The 20,350-nt window shown below is 53.5% G+C and overlaps 9 protein-coding genes across 9 annotated transcripts in view; 4 read left to right on the top strand and 5 right to left on the bottom strand.

Moving 5' to 3' along the window:
• SNOG_10714 (hypothetical protein) overlaps positions 1 to 1,248 on the top strand; it is a gene marked incomplete at both ends in the record, with an annotated part of 3,342 nt that extends 2,094 nt beyond the window's left edge. The window contains one exon of the mRNA XM_001800923.1: positions 64 to 1,248. Within this exon, the coding sequence (XP_001800975.1) occupies positions 64 to 1,248 (1,185 nt within the window). The remainder of the gene's footprint in view (positions 1 to 63) is intronic.
• A 3,294-nt stretch (positions 1,249 to 4,542) lies between these two features.
• On the bottom strand, positions 4,543 to 5,110 carry SNOG_10713 (hypothetical protein; the record flags this gene model as incomplete). Its single annotated transcript, XM_001800922.1, has 2 exons — positions 4,543 to 4,893; positions 5,021 to 5,110. 2 exons carry the CDS (start codon positions 5,108 to 5,110, stop codon positions 4,543 to 4,545), a joined length of 441 nt encoding a protein of 146 aa, XP_001800974.1.
• A 559-nt stretch (positions 5,111 to 5,669) lies between these two features.
• Positions 5,670 to 8,957, top strand: SNOG_10712 (hypothetical protein; the record flags this gene model as incomplete). Its single annotated transcript, XM_001800921.1, has 2 exons — positions 5,670 to 5,908; positions 5,960 to 8,957. The coding sequence occupies 2 exons, from the start codon at positions 5,670 to 5,672 to the stop codon at positions 8,955 to 8,957; spliced, it is 3,237 nt and encodes a 1,078-aa protein (XP_001800973.1).
• A 686-nt stretch (positions 8,958 to 9,643) lies between these two features.
• SNOG_10711 (hypothetical protein) lies at positions 9,644 to 11,295 on the bottom strand (the record flags this gene model as incomplete). The annotated part of the gene is made up of 3 exons (XM_001800920.1): positions 9,644 to 10,552; positions 10,604 to 11,148; positions 11,214 to 11,295. 3 exons carry the CDS (start codon positions 11,293 to 11,295, stop codon positions 9,644 to 9,646), a joined length of 1,536 nt encoding a protein of 511 aa, XP_001800972.1.
• Positions 11,296 to 11,991: 696 nt separating this feature from the next.
• Positions 11,992 to 12,376, bottom strand: SNOG_10710 (hypothetical protein; the record flags this gene model as incomplete). Its single annotated transcript, XM_001800919.1, has 2 exons — positions 11,992 to 12,133; positions 12,201 to 12,376. The coding sequence occupies 2 exons, from the start codon at positions 12,374 to 12,376 to the stop codon at positions 11,992 to 11,994; spliced, it is 318 nt and encodes a 105-aa protein (XP_001800971.1).
• Positions 12,377 to 12,621: 245 nt separating this feature from the next.
• SNOG_10709 (hypothetical protein) lies at positions 12,622 to 13,019 on the top strand (the record flags this gene model as incomplete). The annotated part of the gene is made up of 2 exons (XM_001800918.1): positions 12,622 to 12,668; positions 12,719 to 13,019. The coding sequence occupies 2 exons, from the start codon at positions 12,622 to 12,624 to the stop codon at positions 13,017 to 13,019; spliced, it is 348 nt and encodes a 115-aa protein (XP_001800970.1).
• Positions 13,020 to 13,483: 464 nt separating this feature from the next.
• SNOG_10708 (hypothetical protein) lies at positions 13,484 to 15,475 on the bottom strand (the record flags this gene model as incomplete). Its single annotated transcript, XM_001800917.1, has 1 exon — positions 13,484 to 15,475. The coding sequence occupies one exon, from the start codon at positions 15,473 to 15,475 to the stop codon at positions 13,484 to 13,486; it is 1,992 nt and encodes a 663-aa protein (XP_001800969.1).
• A 796-nt stretch (positions 15,476 to 16,271) lies between these two features.
• SNOG_10707 (hypothetical protein) lies at positions 16,272 to 17,701 on the top strand (the record flags this gene model as incomplete). The annotated part of the gene is made up of 3 exons (XM_001800916.1): positions 16,272 to 16,364; positions 16,436 to 16,662; positions 16,795 to 17,701. The coding sequence occupies 3 exons, from the start codon at positions 16,272 to 16,274 to the stop codon at positions 17,699 to 17,701; spliced, it is 1,227 nt and encodes a 408-aa protein (XP_001800968.1).
• A 1,001-nt stretch (positions 17,702 to 18,702) lies between these two features.
• SNOG_10706 (hypothetical protein) lies at positions 18,703 to 20,116 on the bottom strand (the record flags this gene model as incomplete). The annotated part of the gene is made up of 2 exons (XM_001800915.1): positions 18,703 to 19,696; positions 19,749 to 20,116. The coding sequence occupies 2 exons, from the start codon at positions 20,114 to 20,116 to the stop codon at positions 18,703 to 18,705; spliced, it is 1,362 nt and encodes a 453-aa protein (XP_001800967.1).
• Between the last annotated feature and the right edge of the window lie 234 nt (positions 20,117 to 20,350).

Raw genomic sequence — 20,350 nt, 5'->3', positions numbered from 1 at the left:
ACCCAACCCCCCCTTACCCAACCCACCATCAGCAATCGTCAGCTCGGCTGAAGATAGTGACAGCCGAATGCTACCGTGATGGAAGAGTCGAAGAAGCCCAAGAAGACGAAGACCAGCAACATCACCAAAGAACTCGGTACATTGGGTGTGTACACACGGGGAGTCAAGTTCACTGATTTTGGCTGCACTGACGCGAACACCTTCAACCACGTCTTCTCTCTGAACGAGCGCAAGTTCGAGACTCTCACTAAGGCTGGGTCACGCGAAAAGTACCTGCTTGAGGAGCACAATGTGCGTTGTCTCATGCGCGTCTATCCTCATGCGTTCCGCATCACTTCGACCAACTTCGACCCTCTCAAGTGCTGGCGTCGTGGTGTTCAAATGGTGGCACTTAACTGGCAAACTTACGATCTCGGCCAGCAGCTCAATCAGGCCATGTTTGCTGGTGGTGATGATCGCACGGGATATGTTCTGAAACCCACCACATTGCGACGCGGCTCGCAAACAACAATCCACGGCCCAAGGAAGGCTCCCAAGAAAGAAGTCAAGTTCACTGTCCAAATTATGTCTGCCCAGCAGCTACCTCGTCCTCGCGGTCTAGCCCAAGAAGCAAACATCAACCCCTACGTTGAGTTCGAGATGTACTGCGCAGAAGATATGGGTGCCAATGCAATTGGTGTTGGTGGACAAGACGCATCTGCACCAAATGGCCACTCAGGCATCGGCAACCCGCTGCGCAAGCGTACAGAAATAGTCCCGGGCAATGGTTATAACCCCGAGTTCCAAGGCACCAAAGACATTGAGATGAAGGTAACCACAAGATTTCCAAGTCTTGTCTTTGTGCGATGGACCGTCTGGCACTCACTCGACGCTAAGACTACAAACTACGCTCCTCTGGCATCCTTCACAGCCAAGCTCAACAGTCTCCAGCAAGGCTACCGACACCTTCCTCTCTTCGACAGCAACGGCGAGCAATACCTGTTCTCCACACTTTTCTGCAAGATCAAGAAGCAGGAAATTGTCGATGCGCCTGAAGTTCCCATCTCGCGCACTGGGTCACTCAACTCGCCGCTCGAGCCCTCGAGCCCGAGCCTGGAGCCCACGACTACGAAGCCTCGCAATTTCGTTAGGCGTCTCATCAGCCGTGGCCCAAGCGAGCGTCGAAAGCGCCTTGAGGAACGCACTGGTAGCGAGTCGCGCGAGTCGGATCTAGACTACATAAGTCGCTCCTCCACATTTGAGCGATAAACGCACCAAACTTTGGAGGATCCCCACTGCCCGCAGCTAATGATGACATCTGCGGCTATGCGTCATTATACGGGCTGCTCCTCCAGCGTACCAATTATTTTCCGTTTGTTCATTTTTTTCCATCAGGCGTTTCTGGACCCGACACGGGACGGTAGTGGCTTTTCCGACGCCACGATAGGGAGCTCGCGGCTCTTTACTCCGGCTTTCGCACACAGTCAGGAAGCGAATAGCGAGGCATCGCAACAATTTACAAAACCACTCAACATTACACGGCAGTTCACCGCTGGTCCAGGCTGTCCGCGGATGTACTTGCTCACGCCCAACATGCCTCGGCTTAACATCCCGCGCTGAAAAGTTTTCATCGATCATTATCCGGCTGGACCACGATCGTTTCTCAAAATTTGTACAACACATCTTGCTGGCTATACCACTTCCATCTACTGCTCGACCCATGCAGATGTGGGTAACCGGCGTAACAGTGGGATGCTATAAGATGCGACACAAGGGATTGGTAGCCGGCGTGCACCACCCGTTTCGGCATACACTTTTGTTTCAAGCGATATCCTAGACTTGTCTTCTTCCTTTTCATGGGGCTTCATTGCTCCCCGATCGCTAGCATTCTTTGTGTCTCTATTTTCTCACCCTTTTCTTTCTCTGATACCTTTTCCACATTTATTGACGACGACATGACCCAAGCTGTGCATGGATGGCAATTCCAAATACACTGGGCTGGGTTGAGCTCCTTTTTTTCTTTTCTTTCCTGTTGATCCAACAGCACTGTGTGGGAGGATCACGGCGTTTCATTTCGCTTCTGTCGGCGGGCATGCAGGACATCTTAGGGTTTGAAGCGATTGGTAGTCAATAAAGGCCGCAGCAGAGCAAAGGGACGTGCATTGGCAAATGTCACCCTACAAACTCTTGTATATTGCCCAACACTCTACACTATGGGCATGGCCATCGGATGGGAAGGAGGGCCATTCTCCACAACAAAGACTCAAAGCAAACTCGATATAGAAATGATACCCCAACAAATTTTATTTGTGCATCGTTCGCTTCGCTGCAACGGCATGATCTACTACACCACTTTGGCCTTTTTCTTTGCTTGTGAGGTACTGCTCATGCGTGCCATACTTCATCCCGCTCATGCCGCCGGAAAATCATGGATCTTCCCATCCTGCATGCCTACCCATTGACGTGGCTGCTAGTTTCCGTGTCTCCCGGTGCTCAAGCCACGTGTTTGCCGTTCCGCCGCCGCTCCCCACTACAAAGTCCTGCTCGATGGGAAAAGAGAAAAAGAAAAAGACCGAAGTTTCTCCACCCGAGCCAGCGGCTTTCCCCGCACTTGCATACAAACCCAACATGGATCATGGAAACCCCAATGTCTGTGTTTGCTTCACTTTCTCCTGCAGTCTTTCTGGCTGCCTGCGCAGAGGATTTTTCGATAGTGGATGCAAGGCATGCAGGCATGCAAGTGCGGCTGTGCCCTCGTGCGTATGCAGGCTGGGACGGAAAGTGGAGAGTGTGATACGGAGCAGGATGGATTCTGTATGTCAGAGCTTACGGCTATGTATGCCGAGTCAAGGGCGTACGTACAGGAGGACATGGCGTAGCACGTCAACGATTCACTTGGGAGTTCATGCAGTGTCGTACATTACGTGCTCATAATGTTCCCAAGTATTACGGTATACCCTGAGATAGATGGAATCTTGGTAATATGCCATGTCATGTCATGTCGTGTCGAGGCTACGACCTCAAGACACCGGTCAAACTCAGCAGCTCGGAGGCGCAGGAGATAAACAGCTCATCCCCAAGGCGCGGCTCCCTCGTCTGTGGAGGCTGACGTGCGTGCGATCAGATCGCATCACCCGCATTGATCGGTGACGAGCTGAAATGCACCGTGCCACATACGCGGCCTAGCGAGTCTTGTTTAGACAGTAAGCCCCGCGGGTAGTATTAAGCGCGGTGAATACAATGGAAATAGGCACGTCCGCTTGCTTGTATGCGTGCGGTGTTCACCGATGGAGAGTGGTATTCTCCGAGTACAGTCAGCGTGGAAGCAAGACGTGGACTGTGCGTGGATGGAATCAGGCATGTTTCTTGTGCAAGGCGGTTGTCAGATGGATGCAGCTGCGAGGTCAGCCATTCGAGGCTGTCTGATGTGCGGTCGTGCTGGATGGGACTGGGATGTCCCTGCTGTGAGAGCTGTTGTGCCATGAGTTGTGCAACACCGATGATATTCGCCGGTGAGCGCCGGCTTGCAAGGGCGCATATCGTAAACCTTGAATATCTTGTCTGACGCTCTGTTGCTCCCCTGATGCTCGATGGCGCAATGAGGCATGGATTCTGTGGATGACATTTCATGGAAGATGGCGCGCATAGCGATCTTAGCGATTGTCCAGAGTTTGACGAGCATCGTCGGAAGCTGACTATGTGGGCCAGCGGATATCCGCAACGCTGGACTCTGGGAAACAGAAGAACTGCTCGCTTGCAGCGGTTCAGGTCTATGCAGCGTGGGATTTAGACAGACTATCGGTGTCTAGCTCATGTGGTTCGCACGGAGTGCACATCTCGCTCTCATTGCCCCAATCGCGTGGAGAATGCAGAAGCTATGCACGCTGTCGTCTTCGATGGGGTTCAAGCCAAAGATGCATATCGCGGTTAGCGCTCGTACTGCTATGCCGAACGCTCAAGCAAGGTGTATGTTGCTCTGCTCCACAAACGCTGTGATGCAGTGCATATAGTCAAAGATACTATAAGCAGGGGCTGATCATTGCTTGCATAGAAGCAGCAACGATCGAGAGAATGCGGCTAGCATCGCGTACTTTGTATGCAGCAATCGGTCCGTTTCGAACTACTTCACCCTCATCGCTTGTCATTGACATGCTGTGTCACTGGTTGGCTGGGTAGTTTCGAGCGCTGGACCACCATGCTGCACACTTTGATGCATCTCTGCAGGTCACACACGGCAGATAAGACGAACGGGACCAGTGAAGGTGATGACTTGCCGTGCTTTGTCGTCCATAGAGTCGACATGGAGCTGCGGGGTTCGCTTGGATTCGAGCGTCATGATAGTAAATGAAGTCGGGAACTATCGAGTTGGCTGCAAGCGACGTTGGCATCAGGTTACACAGCAGCGGCATGTCTCAGGTGATCAAGACGGGACTGATAGGAACAGGAAGCTTAGTATAACCGCTCCCAGCAGAATCTCGGATAGGTCGGATTCACATAGTTTGCTTGCCTGAAGAGTATAGTCTTTACAAAGACGTCCTCGAGTGGTGGAACGACGCCCATACTTCACGCCGGCTCCGTTCTCCGTACCCCGCACATGGTATACGAGCCGTGATTGATCAGCCGGCCAGTGCCGCCACGGCACGTTTGGTCCCTGTCGTTGGAATAATGGTGCTGGTTGGTTTGCCCACGCAGTGGTTTGCAATCACCAATAGGGTTGATCGGACGCTTCCCGTCGATACTGTTCCGCATGGTGCGTCGCATCGGATCTGCTACGCTCAGCTGCCTCCTCGAGAGGCTCAAAGTACCTTTGATGTACTGGTACATAGCCAGATATGATTTCAGCGTGGGGGTCTCAGATGAAGCTGTGAGTGGCTGGGTAAATGGTGTCACAAGTTTCCAAGCTGGTGACGGTGACTTGATTGTGCGAGAGTAGGGTTTCTCTCTTGAAGTTGAAAGACTTCGGGGTGCACCCAGCTGCTTTTGACGAATCCGAGGTGGTGCTTAAAATGTTGCTAGACCAGCTGGCAAGTATGTCGCGAACTCGTAGTAGTGCGCAAGATGTCTCGCCCTTGCGGATTTGTGATCCAATGCAGTCTCGAAAGGTGGCAATGGACTGCAACTGAGGGGACATGTCGGTCCTGGAGCTACACGGGAACTTTGTATCAGGCCTCTGGTGAGCATCGAAAGCACTTGGTTCGCCTTGGTATATGAAGTGGCATCGGGGCCCACATGCGGCTCTGTCTGCAAGGCGATACAAGTCAAGGGAAAGTGTCGCAACTAGCAAGAACCCTCTTCAGATCTTCAGACCTGATGTGAACGAACTCCAATAAGGACTGGAGTCTGATTAAGAATACATTTCAGGTAAAAGAGTGAAGTGAAGTGAAGTGAAGTGAAGTGAAGTGAAGTGAGGATCGAAGAGGAAAAGCGGGGAGGGACTTTCTGTGCCAAGAGACAGACTAGCGTAGTCGCGATCCCCACGAACTTAACTTTGTCGCAACACGCCACTACTCCCGCAAACACAGTCGACGACGCACATTATCAACAAACCTTTGCATACAGAGATGGTGTGAATGGTCAGACCAGGCTGTACACGTCCTAAGCCCATCCCTACGGCCGACACGCGGCCGGACCCGCCACCCTATCGCTCAAAACTCAACAAATTGCGCTGAAGGCGCGGCCCACCAGCCACCATGGAGGGCGCATTCACGCACATGGGCAACCACCTGGTATCCGACTCTGCGGCGACCATCAATGCTGGCGCCGGCGACGACGAGAGCATCCTGGACCATGGCCTGACGGGCTCACGCCGACGCCGCATTGGCGAGGAAGATGACGAGACGGATATTTACGACGACGACGACATGGAGAGCATGGCGAGCATGCCAGTGGGCGGCGCCAACGGCAAGCCTGCGATGCGGGCTGAGGAAGAGTAAGAGGGCCGTCGGGCGTAATGGCTGGACATGATTCTAAGTAACTCCAGGGTCGAACTCCCCGCACACGCGTGCGCATACTGCGGCATCCACAACGCCGGCAGCGTCGTCAAGTGCCTGGCCTGCACCAAGTGGTTCTGCAGCGCCCGCGGAAACTCGTCGTCTTCGCACATCATCAACCATCTCGTCCGCGCCCGCCACAAGGAAGTCCAGCTGCACCCCGCCTCGTCGCTCGGCGACACCACGCTGGAATGCTACAACTGCGGCACCAAGAATGTCTTCCTCCTCGGCTTCATCCCCGCCAAGTCTGACACGGTCGTCGTGCTGCTGTGTCGCCAGCCGTGCGCCTCGATGCCCTCGCAGAAGGATATGAACTGGGACACGTCCCGCTGGCAGCCGCTGATCGAGGACCGCTCCTTCCTGCCCTGGCTCGTGCCTGCCCCGACCGACCAAGAACAGCTCCGCGCCCGCCACCTCAGCCCCCAGACCATCGCGAAGCTCGAAGAGCTGTGGAAGGACAATGCAAATGCCACAATCGCCGATCTTGAGAAAGGTGCTGGTCAAGAGGAGGTCATTGCAAAGGTTCTGCTGCGCTATGACGATGCTTTCCAGTACCAGAACGTATTTGGTCCTCTGGTTAAGATCGAGGCCGACTACGACCGCAAGCTGAAGGAGTCGCAATCGCAGGACAACCTGGTCGTGCGTTGGGACATGGCCCTGAACAACAAGCACACGGCAAGCTTCATTCTTCCTAAGCTGGAGTTGGGCGACGTCAAGCTTGCGGTGGGCGACGAGATGCGCCTGCGCTATACCGGAGAGCTTCGCCCCCACTGGGAGGGTGTCGGCTATGTCATCAAAATTCCCAACAATCAGTCCGACGAGGTCACGATAGAATTGCGTACCAAGGGCGATCACAAGTCTGTGCCCACCGAATGCACCCACAACTTCAGCGCCGACTACGTCTGGAAGGCTACTTCTTTCGACCGCATGCAGCACGCCATGAAAACTTTTGCCATCGACGAGATGAGTGTTTCCGGATACATCTTCCACCGCCTGCTCGGTCACGAGGTCGCGTCTGCGCCCATGAAGATCCAGATTCCCCGCAAGTTTAGTGTTCCTGGTCTTCCCGAGCTCAACGGCAGTCAGATCAATGCTGTGAAGAGTGTCTTGCAAAAGCCCCTTAGCTTGATCCAAGGACCCCCAGGCACGGGAAAGACGGTCACTTCTGCCACCATCATCTACCACTTGTGCAAAATTAGCGCCAGCCAGGTCCTCGTCTGTGCACCATCCAACGTCGCGGTCGACCAGTTGTGCGAACGTATTCATCTTACTGGGTTGAAGACGGTTCGTGTCACTGCCAAATCGAGGGAAGATGTCGAGTCGCCAGTTGGCTTCCTGTCGCTCCATGAGCAAGTCCGCATGAACGATACCAACGTCGAGCTCAACAAGCTGAATCAGCTCAAGAGCGATGTTGGCGAGCTGTCCAGTCAGGACGAGAAGAAGTTCAAGCAGCTTACCCGCGCAGCCGAGCGCGAGATTCTCAACGCAGCCGATGTCATTTGCTGCACCTGCGTTGGAGCGGGCGACCCTCGACTTTCCAAGATGAAGTTCCGCACAGTTCTGATCGACGAGTCTACTCAGTCTGCCGAACCCGAGTGCATGATTCCTCTCGTCCTTGGTTGCAAGCAGGTCGTCCTGGTTGGTGACCACCAGCAGTTGGGACCTGTCATCATGAACAAGAAGGCTGCTACAGCTGGTCTTAACCAGTCTCTTTTCGAGCGCCTGGTCATTCTTGGGTGCTCGCCGATTCGACTTCAAGTGCAGTACCGCATGCATCCCTGTCTGTCCGAATTCCCATCGAACATGTTCTACGAGGGGTCCCTTCAGAACGGTGTCACGATGCAAGAGCGTATCCGCCGTGATGTTGATTTCCCATGGCCAGTCGCCGACAGCCCGATGATGTTCTGGTCGAACCTCGGCGCTGAGGAGATCTCAGCCTCCGGTACGTCATACCTCAACCGTACTGAAGCGCAGAATGTCGAGAAGATTGTCACTCGATTCTTCAAGGCAGGTGTGCAGCCAGGCGATATTGGTATCATCACACCATACGAAGGCCAGCGCAGCTACGTCGTCAGCTCCATGCAGGCTACTGGGAGCTTCAAGAAGGAGAACTACAAAGACGTCGAGGTAGCTTCAGTCGACGCTTTCCAAGGTCGTGAGAAGGACTTTATTATCCTGTCTTGCGTGCGTTCCAATGACCACCAGGGCATTGGTTTCTTGAGCGACCCTCGTCGTCTCAACGTCGCTCTCACGCGTGCCAAATACGGTCTCGTTATTCTCGGCAATCCGAAAGTACTCTCAAAGCATCCGCTCTGGCACTACCTCCTACTCCATTTCAAGGAGCGCAATTGTCTTGTAGAGGGACCCTTGACCAACTTGCAGGTTTCCCTGCTCCAGTTCAGTCGTCCAAAGCAGACCTATCGTGGACCTCAGCGTTATCAGATGGCTTACCAGCACGCAAATGCGATGACTTCTGGTCGCCAAGGCAGCTGGAGCGGGAACAAGCCCACACGTCAGGAGTACAATGACAACGGTTCGATAGTTGGTTACATCCCAGACGATGTATCCTCGGTCCATTCGTCCGCCCTTGGCGGCGTTGGTGTTCCGTCCAACTACCCTCCTATGTTCTCCAACTTCCAGGAGTCATGGCCGCTACCTGGTCGCCCTGGATCTGGCGCCAAGGGCCGAAATGGTGCACCTGCCAGTGTGGCTGGCGAGTCTGTTGCGGCCAGTGAGCTGACCGACTCTCGCAGCGACGCTCCAGGCGGTATCAGTCTCTCGGGACTTAGTTTGAATGACTATAACAAGCCCACATCGCTAAGCCAGTCTGACCGCCTCAACCGTTTCGTTGAATCAACTCGCCAAGGCCCGGCTCTGGGTGCTGGATTCGGTGCCGGTCGTGGCGGTCTACGCAATGGCCTAGGTGGCTTCGACGATGACGATGCGCGGAGTGTTTCCACAGCTTTTGCTAGTCAGATTGGTGGTTGATATGATGTCGCACAAGCATAGCTAGGAACTGTCCTACGCTACTAACCTTTCGTCTTGGTTGCAAGCCTTACCATCCGGCCGCCACAAGCGCGTGTCATGCGAGTTCGATACGTCGACCTTCCACGTACTGGCCCATGAACGGCGACCACCAACACGTGAGATCCATTACAGATACTGGACCACGACATACTGCAGCTAGCATCGATGCTCTGTCCAAGTCCAGTCTGTGACGGCCGGGCGTGCAAGACGGCACATCACACCGTGCTGGACCAACCTGCGTAGAACCGAGCAACCGCTGGTCCGACATTACGACACCGATGTTAGCACAGCAGTAGTGGAAGGAACATCTAGTCAGATTGAGCATTCACTTCTCCCACTATCATTGACGGACATTCAAAATTGGCGATTATCAAACGGACGTTTATTCAAAAAAAAATGGGGCTAGAAAATCATACTTTGTTGCCTGATACAGTGGACTTGCTGTCTGTGTCTGTGATGTTTTGTGCATTATCTAACGCATCTCTAGAACCTTACTATAGCAGTTCTTGTAGTATTGACAGCGTGCACGAATGGTTGTAGCATCTGTTTCTGAGCTTCTTTATACACTCTTTATACACTATTCATCCAATACTGCTCTCTTTCTCTCACCAAAATCTTCCCAGCGATGACATGACTCAACAACCAGCCTAGTAGCTCTGCGCATCCTCCCGCATTTCCACACTCACCTTCTCCCCACCCTTGGCAAACGTCCTATACCTCTCCTCTTCATCACTCCGACTCGCCCTAACGACTCTCCTATTCTCCGGATTCAACCCCATGCACACCCTCGAGTTCTCCCAAAACATCTCATCAATCTGCTCCAAGGAGCGTCCACTCGTCTCCACCCCAAAGAAATACGTCAGCGGCACAAAACTTGCGCACACGACGGCCCAGACCCAGAAATAATGGCCCCTGATAGAAGAAAGGCCGATGGGCGTGACCATCACGACGACGAAATTCGACATCCAGTGCGAAAACACCCCGACGGCGGTGGCTTTGTTGCGTACGCGCAACGGCTGGATTTCCGCCGAATACGACCAGGATACCGGAAGGATACCCAGTGTGAAGCAGTCGAGGAAGAGAAACATGAAAGCGACCGCTGCGGCCGCAGAAGAGAAGCTGTTGTTCGCCAGCGTGCCGGCGATGATCGCCATGCAGGCTGCGCAGCCGGCGGAAGAGAGCATGACGCACATCCTACGCCCGATACGGTCGATGTAGAAGTATGGTGGCCAGGAGAAGAGGGCGTATTGTGTGAAGGCTACCGAGGCGAGGATGAGAGACATGCTGGGGGAGTAGCCTAGGTAGTCTTGAAGAATGACGGCGAGATAGTAGCACAGCGCGTTCACACCGCTCCATTGGTTAAAGAGGTATGGTCCCATGCCTAGGATCACACGATGCAGGTTGCGCGTCTTGGTGTTGTTGCTGAAGACTTCGGACCAGCTGGGTTCTTCGAGTTGGGATTCGGCTTCGATGATGGTGAGGATTTCTTGGAGTTGGCCGATGACTTCGTCGTCGTCGAGGGGCTTGTCGAGGAGGCGTGAGATGACGTGTTTGGCCTGGTGTGGTTATTAATATGAGAAGAGAGATATGAGATGGTGGAAATGTACCTCATCAATCTTCCCCTTCTGCGCAAGCCAACGAGGTGTCTCGCACAGGAACGGGCATAGACACAGGACAAGTGCCGAGAAAAGGATCTGACACGCAACGGGAAAGCGCCACTGCAGCGAACTTTCTGCATATAATGTCGCAAAACAGAGCCACGACGCGATCGCAACTCCAATAATGATGAGCGCAGACTGCACGACCAGTAATGCACCACGATTATGCGCAGGCAGCGTCTCAGACTGCAAAATCGGGACAGCAACAGTCGACAAACCAACGCCTACACCGCCAATGATTCTTGCCACAAACATCTGCCAGTACTCGAACGATGCCGTCTGAATCGCAGCCCCGACAATGACAATGACGTTTGCCAAGATAATCGATCTCTTGCGCCCAATCCTCTCGCCAAACACAAACGCTACGACCGCACCGAGCGCGCATCCGATGTCGTAGATTGCAGTGACGAGGCCTGTCATGGTGGGATTTGGGCGACCGAGCGTGTCTTTGAAGCGGTCGCCGCCGAGGATGCCACCGAAGAGCCCTTGGTCATCTGTGAAGTAGCATGTCAGAAAACAATCTTGATACAGAGATGAAGAGAAAGGAAAAACCACTCACAGCCAAATAGCAAAAAGTCAAGACCAGAAGTCATGAGGATAATAGCGATTAGGGCCTTGCCCCTTAGCTCGAGAAACTTCATGATGAATGTCCTGCAACGCGCTCTACTACACACTCGAGTGACTGGGAAAACAGCAGATCATCACACCTATGTACCCTTTTATATATGCATGCCCCCCGACCAGCACCACGCTCCCGGAAACACCTGATCGAGCCTAACGTCTGCCATCCCGTGTATTGTCAAAAATGCGGAGGCGCGTCCGGGGTAATTATGGGTCTGCGGATGCCAATTCGCGGGGAAAGTTGGAGACGTCGAGGAGCCAGTTGGCTGGGGATCCAAGCTTGGATGACGTTGGAGGGCTAGGCACGTTGCGGGGTTACTGGATTGGGGAATCCGGGTGGTGATCGAGGGATACGTTAAGCCGGTTGGGGGACTAGGGCTTGGAGTAGGCGTTCGGGAAAGTTGCTGGGTGGGCGGTGGAGGGCCGAGGGGTTCAGCCGCAAGCTAGAGTGGGATGGATGGGTTGGGACTGGAAGATGCGAAAGACATGCGATGCGGTGAAGGCTGATCGCACGTGGAGAGACGCGTGGGAAGAGAGCAGAAGCTGATGTACATGAACGTTTTTTCCGCTTATAGAGCATGTGATGAAGGGAAGGTGTGCAGACATATCTTGTATTGAGCATCTCTTTCAAGCAGGGCAATGCCTGTCCATAAGCTCTCTTAATGCCGAGAATTATACACTATGCCCTTCTCCCTCCCCATCACACGTCAAATCCTCTAACCACCCTTTCCACCCCTCTCATCCTGCATCCCAATCGCCACGTCCGGCGCCTCAGGAAACTCCTTCTTCGCTTTCTCCTTGCCGCCCGCCGTATCCTTCTGATCTGTCGCGTTTCCGCCAGTCTCACTGTTCTTATTCCTGCATCATGATTAGCCTAACAAACTCCCGAAACCACGCGTGAAGGTATGATGCGGATAATACTCACTTCATGCCAGCCTGAGCATTCGCTTCTTGGATATTATGCGTCTCCCCGGCCTGTGCTTTGTTCACCGCATGCTTGTCTGCCTTTACGCTTCCGTCTGAGCCTGCGCGGCGTGCTGTTGAGAGGGAGAATTGGCGGGTTTGGATGCGCAGGGACGTTGATGCTAGTTTGCGGAACATGATTGCTCAAAGCAGTGTATTCGGTGTGTTTTGGAGGTAATTGGTGGTGTTTGTCCAATGCAATAATTCTGGGGCATATTTGCGTGGATATTACTAGACAATGATGATGCTCGATGACGCCCTCGAGTGACGGTGACGGCCATAGCTCTCTTCCCGCCTTGCCTCTTACCGTCTAGCTTCTCTCCCCCACATCTCGCGAAGTTTGAGCCGCAACACCATCATCCGCCATCGTGCAGTAAGGCGCAATGGCAAATCCCACGGGCTGGAAGGCGGAGGACTTTCCCTGTACCCTGTGCGCTTCTCCCCTCTAATCATGCAAACCCCTCACTAACAAAACACCAGCACCCTCTCAATCCCTTTCCCCACCCCCTCTCTCGCATCCACCGCACACCTCGCGCTCTCTGTCGACGCCGAACTTTCGCCCCTTGTGCGCCGCGCATTCGAAGTCCAAAACGATGTGCTGCAAGTAAACTACGCAGCGACGACGAATCGCATGTTGCGCGTTGCTGTAAATGGGTTTATTGAGAGTGTGGGCGTGGTTATTGGGGTCATGAGGGATTTGGATGTTGATGTGGTGTATGAGCCGGTTACGGAGAGTTTGGAGGGTGTGCAAGGGTTGGATGTGGCAAAGGTCAAGGGCTGAGACAGAAAAGTGAGAGGCGATTGGGAATATGATAGAAAATGACGAGGGACTGGGTCACGAATTGGGGAAGGTACCTCACTCGATCGCCTGGATCGAAAGCGGTCGCAAAGGCATAGATGGAGAGAGGTCGCATCCTCAGATCTTCAGACTTGGAACACAGATGGTCGGCACATAGCTGGAGTATTACACAAGCATCCACGGTGGATAGTCGACGCTGTCGTTCAGATTGTGAAGAAGCTAGATGTATCATATGCAGTGGTGCCTTAACGTCAACCTGGCACAAGTGGGCTTCAGTATAGCCGACTAGTTTGTGACAAAGCCAAGAGGTATCGACGCCATGAATGCAAGACACCAAGAGGTGGCAATCTCCCTTGCAAACCCATTGATCTTCAATGACTCATGGCCGACTTGCAGAAAGGCTTTGTGTGAAGTTCATCCTGCTTCTCACAGGGTAAATCCCGTGTTCAAGCAACTCTCTTTGCTGGCGGCGCACTATCGTCATCTTCTTCATCGATCTTGCGCTTCTCCGCCGGCTTGCCCTGCATAACGGCCGTGGATGCGACCGGCACCATCGAGGGCGCAGCGGGAGCCGACGCCGCGTCCGCCGGTGGTGTACCAGACGGTATCGGTGGGTAGACCCCATCATCCTTGATCAGCCAGCCGTCATGCTTCAGGACCTTCCACTTCTCCTTGATCTTGTGGCGGATTAGCTCACCAGTCGTTCGCGCATCCTCGTAGCTGTCGTGTCCTGCCGCACCACCCTGCTGGATGTCTTCACCCAGATGCATCTTCGCGAGCATGCGCAAGCCATGGCGATATGGGAGACCCTGACGAGTCGGATAGAGGAGTACAGTGTCGATGATCGTAGGATGGATGAGGCGGATGGTGTTGAGGTCGTTCTCCAGAGCATGGCCGAGAACTGGTGTGGTTCTTGTAACATGCGAGAGGAAGAGCTTCCGGGCCTCATAGGGTGACTCTACGATACGGAGATCCTTGCGAACTGGTTTTGGGTTCTCGGGGTCATATGGCTTCGCATTCACAAACTGTTCTGGAGTTATACCAGAAAAGCGAGTGTTCACATCAAGAATGTGTCCAATGGGTCGGACAAGGACGTCGATGATTGGCTTGTGTACTGGCCAGGAGATGACAGTGAGGCGCATCAACTCGAGTCCTCTGGTAGTGTAGCCCATTTCACAATCGAAACAGACTGCAGTGTGTGGCGGTGCCTTGTCATTCTCTGGTGTCTCCACAAATGGCATGACCAGTGCCAGGCGCTTTGGGTCCGAAATCTTGAACACATGCGTCTCGTGTGTGATGCAGCCAGGAGAGCCTACTGCTTCGTTGCAACAGCTCAGGCGCGTTGGCTCGGGCACTGCGTTCTTCGTCCTCTTTGGGAAGATACGTTTGCCCCAGTGATGCCTACATTGGCCTCCAGTTGTAAGTGCACCATCTTCCTCTCGGCGCTCTGGAAACACTTGGAAGCGGGTGGCGCAACGATCACATTCTTCCCAGAATCCTGCTGATGTCTGCACAAGTTGAGCCTCCTTCAGCTGTTCCTCGCTGGGTACTTTAGTGACATATCCATGGTTATCAAGTCCATCCTGAGGACAAGTAAGTGTCGAGAGAAATATGACCTCTTCTTTTGGAGTTAGACCTGTATCGACCTTGCTCGGCGGAGGCTTCTTTGGCGCATCTCCTCTCTCTTTCGACACGGCTTCTCTCCGCTCCTTGACCCAAATTTCGGGAGTCATACCTTTCAGCTTCACTAGGCGATGCTTGAGGATGTTCTCATATACGGACGGATTCTCGAGAGCAAGTTTCTCTTCTTCGTCCACTGCCAGCTTGTTGAGCTGGTTGGGACTGAGATGCAGTGCTCTAATCTCAGGCTTGACAGCTTTGGCAATCTTGTCGTTCTGTGGCTTCATATAAGTGTGTAGCGCTTTCAGCAGCGTCAGGCGCTTAGCGAAGGGTACTGGTTCTTTCGAGAGCTTCCTCGGCATCAACGCGACCGGTGCATCTGCTTTGGCAGCTGTCTTGGCTGTAGCAGCTGTTGGAGGCGGCGATACTGGACGAGTTGCAGACTGCGGCAAATTACCATCAACCTTGGTCGCTGTGCTAGACTTGAATGGAGCAGTATTGACTGTGCTTGCGACATTGGTTGCAGCGGGTGTCTTGTCTTTGGACATGATCGACCCAACAAAGAAAGGCTTTGAAGCCGGTTCGACAGGAGCAACAGGAGCGACAGGCGCGATAGACTCCTTGGAGCCATTGTTGAGCTTCAGTCGCTTCATGTCTGGCTCTTGCTCACGTGTTGCTGCATTTGCTGTGGGCGATGGGAGCTTGGGGAGCGGCTTTGAGACCTCATGACTGAAGATGCAATTTGGCAGCTCGCACCTATTGGCCGATGGGCAAGGTATGTTGCCAAAGCTCCTGAAAGCCGGGATAGAGGGCCACATAATGTTGACCGCACGGAAGCTTACTGATTAGTGATCATATGGGAGGCTTCGATATGTCCGCGACATACCAAGCTGGACCAAAAGCTACTTGCCGGTAGTGGGGATTTTTCTGGTCTCGTATTCAGGTCGATCGCAAGCGGAGCAATGCGCGAACGACTTGGCAGTATCTGAAGTATTGCGCGACACGAAATCAATATGCTTCGCATCCAAGCAGAGTAAGCAAGCCAGCACAAACCTAGACAGGAAGAAAGGGTGAGAAGAATGTGCGCCAATTGACAGTGCTGATAGGGCTGTCTGTCGCAATGTGGTGTAGTGGTCAGGCTGTGTACCTGACTACGAGCCACACCTATACCTGCGACGGATGGACTAAAGCGCTTAGCGGTGAAGGTGAGCCGCAGATGTGAGGGTGAGGTTGAGGCTCAAGCTTTGAAGTTCGACCCTAGCGGCGCTAGAGCATGCAAGGCCCGGTGAGTCGGACGAACTCCCGTGCCGATCCCGCATCATTCTGTCATGACGTTGTGACCGTCTGCTCAAATTCGCGACTTTTGCCAGAAAATAGCTTTGAGGCGCCACAGTAATTGATCTGACCTGGGAGAAGACCCCCGGACTAACGAACCTTCCGAGGCTTCATCTGAACTAAACCCTAAGTAGCTGACGTGACGCCAACTTTGCTGCGCGCGTTCCGAGGGCTGCGCCCGATAACACCGCTCACAGCGGACGAGATCTGGAGGAGGCGCAACACATAAACACCACGCCCCTGCACTCATCGGAAGTGTATACCGCGAAACTCTCAGCAATGTCTACGTCCATTCACAAACCCCAAAAAGCAGATCATCTGTGTGTTCTTGTTCACGGGTACGAGGCGCTTCAGGAAGGCTCCACTGATGCAGTAAATTGACACCGACCAGACTTTGGGGCAACCCAGAACATCTCAAACAAGTTAGTGATTCTCTCCGCCAGAGGTTCTCCGAAGACCAAGTCGAGATTTTGGTAGCGAAGCGCAACGCCGGCAGCTTCACATACGATGGCGTCGACACAGGTGGCGAACGAGTCGCAAGCGAAGTTGAGCAAAAGTTAGGGGACCTCAAGAATGATGGAAACGAAATCAAGAAGATCAGTGTCATCGGATACTCACTTGGCGGTCTCGTAGCCCGCTTCGCTATTGGTCTCCTTTACAGCAGAGGGGTGTTCGAGAAGATACAGCCTGTGGTATGTGCCCCGATCAGCAGAGAGGATATTGCAACTGACGCCTGTTAGAACTTCACCACATTTGCGACACCACATCTCGGCGTACGAACACCGCTACGAGGCTATCACAGCCACATCTGGAACATACTGGGCGCAAGGACACTCTCTATGAGTGGCAGACAACTCTTTGGCATCGACAAGTTCAGGGAGACTGGCCGGTCACTGCTTTCTGTCCTGGCGGACTCGAACAGCATATTCATCAAGGGCCTGGCGCAATTCCAGCATCGGAGTCTATACGCAAATGTCGTCAACGACAGGACGGTGACGTACTACACGGCCGGAATATCTCAGACAGACCCATTCGTCAAGCCCGAAAATGTCACCATGAACTATATCTCAGGCTACGATGAGGTCATACTGGATGGCGATAACCCCGTCTCACCAAAAGCTCCCGAAGCTCCACCTGCCTTTACACAACGGCTAGTGTCCACCACCTCGACTGTCATAGGCCGCGTACCCATTGTCGCTTTCCTAACAGTCTTCATCCCTATCGGCACAACCTTGTTCCTCGTCAACTCCGTAGTCCAATCCTTCCGCAGCTCGCACCGCATCCGCCTCCACGAATCCGGCCAAGCAGGCGTCAACATCCAACAATACCGCCTCGGCAACATGATCAACGCCGTGCGCCGTGAAGCAGAAGACATGTTCGAAAACGTCAACAACACACAGGAATCAGACTACTTGTCCGCGGGCAGCACCGAGGTCGCGTCGCCCACACAGCCCACGTCTCCGGGCCTGACACGCAAAGACACAGAGGCGGCGATCGAGAAGGATACTCTCGATTTCCCCACCTTGGCGTTGACGCAAGATCAGTTCGGCATGATTGAGGCCTTGGATACGCTTGGCTTCAGGAAGCATCCGGTGTACATTCATCATCACAGACACTCGCACGCGGCGATTATCGTGCGCATGGATAAGCCGTCGTTCAACGAGGGGCGTGTTGTTATCAAGCACTGGCTTGACAACTTCCAGTTATAGATACCCCATTTCCTATCTCTCTTAGTTTATTTCCGGGCGGTTTTTCTGTTGGTATCTTTTTTTTCTCTAGCGTCGGCGTTCAAGGGTGGGCGTCATCTCACCTACATGGGCGCCGTAGAATAAGGCCGAACTGCGGTTCGCCTTGCCCATGACCGGGTTTTACTCTGGCGTGGTTCTCGGACTCCCACCGCAGAGGATGCACATTGACATTACGATCTTCTCATCCAACATTCATACATGACTCTGTACACACACTCAATATAACACCATCCACAACTATCTCCCGTAATTCCATCCCATTCCAGACTCTACGCGTTCCAAATCCTCAAGAAACACGCTCGCGCAGAAATAGCATCGCATAAGAAATCGCCCCGTCTCATCTCATCTTCATGCGGACGGCACGGCAGTGTAGCAAGAAACGGACCGAAAAAAAACCGCTGCGGCTGCGTTGTTTCACTAGTTACGCGTCGATCTGCCGCACTAGCGCTGAATCTGATGTGTGATGGACGGGACGCCGCATGTTGGCAAGCATGGCCCGGAAATTTGTGCGGCGCTGTGCAATGAAAGATAACGACTTTTTAGCCATAACTGATATCAACAAAAACTTCACGACCATGAGATGTACAAGTTGGTATGGAAAATCTTGGTTTGATTGCTTAGTTTCGCGTTGCTCGGCTTGTGAAAAGGGACTAGATCTACTAGTCTTCATTGGGTATCAATGCTGGTTTGCTGTAGGATTCGTATGTGCTATGCGTTGCCTGTGTGCAAGAAGTGTGGCGCCGAAAATGCCTCCATATACAATGCGCCATCAAGAGGGCAGTCTCAATGCTTCGCTGCCGCCATAATCGAGAAGAGAAGAAAAAGGAAAAGGTGATCGTAAATCTCCGTGAACGGGCCGGTATGCAGAGCCCTCCTTGAACCATGATGCGCCTGTGATGCTAATGTCCCAAAATGGTTCTATACAGTGAAGTAGAAGTAAAGTGAAGTGTGGTATGAAAAGCTCATATTGAGCGTGTTGTGTGTCGGAACATGGGTTTTTGTGTGGTGGTCTCCTCAATTGCCTGGATCGCGTCGACTTCGTCTTCCTCGCGGTCATCTTTTAGGCATTTGCCTCTTCGTCCAACGTGCTCCTGGAGGAATCGCAGGCGTTCCGTGTCGTCTTCATCGAAGCCAAATGCGCCACTCCAAAAGCCGCAGTCGATGTTTGTGGTCTCATTGCGGTAAACAACTTGTGCCTGGCCGGCGAGGTCGACAGGCGGAACGCCAGGTCCTTCGCCTGATTCAGTGCCGATCTCGTCGATTAGACTGGGGCCAGGCATATGGTGGAAAAGTTCTGAGTTGAGTGTCCAGCAGCGCAGTCCGGGGCTCGCGTACTTGTGTCGTAGCTCGGGATTGGGGTGGGGTACTGGGTTGCCTTGCGCTGGTGTTGGCGAAGGCGTCTTTGCTCCTTTCCGGCAGGAGTTCAGGAGGGCTACATCGAATGCTCGGGGTCCACCCTTTGTAAGTTTCGGGGGTGCAAGGTCATCCAGTAGTCGCTGGGCGGCAGGGCGTGTGAGAGCATATCCAAAAGAGCAGAGTGGGAACTTGGAACGGTGGATGACTCTAGTATGCGCAGGTATGCTCATCGTGTCAAACAGTGTTTGCGTAAATGGATGCAAGTCCGATGGGGGAGGTAGTGTGGGGTCTCTGTACTGGATGTGTGGCATATTGGTCAGGTTGTAGTGCTTGTCGAGTCGCGGTCCTTGTTCAGTGACTTCCTCAAAGTAGTCGCCGCAGTGGCCTAGGTAGAGTAGGTCCCAGTCCTTGTGGTCGCCCCAGTAGTTCGTATCGTTCTTGGCATGGTGGCCGAAACGGAAAGAGCGTGGAGCTGGTGGTGCTGGTAAGAGTTGTCGCACGGCACTGGCCGCGAGAGGGATCTGGACGCTGCGCAGCCGAATGTCCCAGTCGACATCGTCTTCCAGGACGAGGGCAGTCTCCAGGCCAGAGTCGAGGAACCTGCGCATGAAAGTCAGCAATGCGCCACGGCGTGCACAGCATAATCGCTTACCATTGAAGGGCATTGCGATGGCCCAACCACGCTAGAATCGAGCCTCGCTGAGCATCCTCTTGACCGTTGATGAACCTCTGCAAGTCGCCTTCGGTCCACGCAGGCTGCTTCGGTATGGTAAGGTTTACGTCGGTGACGTTTGCTGACTGGAGCAGGGCATGGCGCCGGTCCGAACCTTCTTTCGAGATGACAACGACTGCACCAAAACCTAGGGTGCTGTTTGCCGGGATCTGGACAGGCCGCGAGTCGACGGTGGTCGACCAGTGCTGATATATCGAGTTTGCATTGTTGCTGTGGTAGAAGAGTACAATCAGAATGAGCGTGAGGGTGCATAGCAGCGGCGTGGGCCGCTTTCTGGATGCAAGCATGCCGGGCTAAGGAAAGTAGAAAAACACACAAACAGGAGTGAACTGTGGACAGAAAGAAGTTGAAGACAAAAGAGTGTCAAGACAAGCACATGGTGGAGTGGTCTGAGGTGAGATGAGGCACGGCTTCAACAGCACGAAGACAGCCGAAAGCAGATCCCGCAGCGTGGCAGCCGGACCCACTACTCTGGCAGGGGCAGCAGCAGATGGCGCGCAACAACGCTCATCTCTACCCGT

Source organism: Parastagonospora nodorum (assembly GCF_000146915.1).
Source record: "Parastagonospora nodorum SN15 chromosome Unknown scaffold_17, whole genome shotgun sequence".
Classification (NCBI taxonomy): domain Eukaryota; kingdom Fungi; phylum Ascomycota; class Dothideomycetes; order Pleosporales; family Phaeosphaeriaceae; genus Parastagonospora; species Parastagonospora nodorum.
Note: the sequence above shows the minus strand (reverse complement) of the source record. Positions and strands in the feature narration are given on the sequence as shown.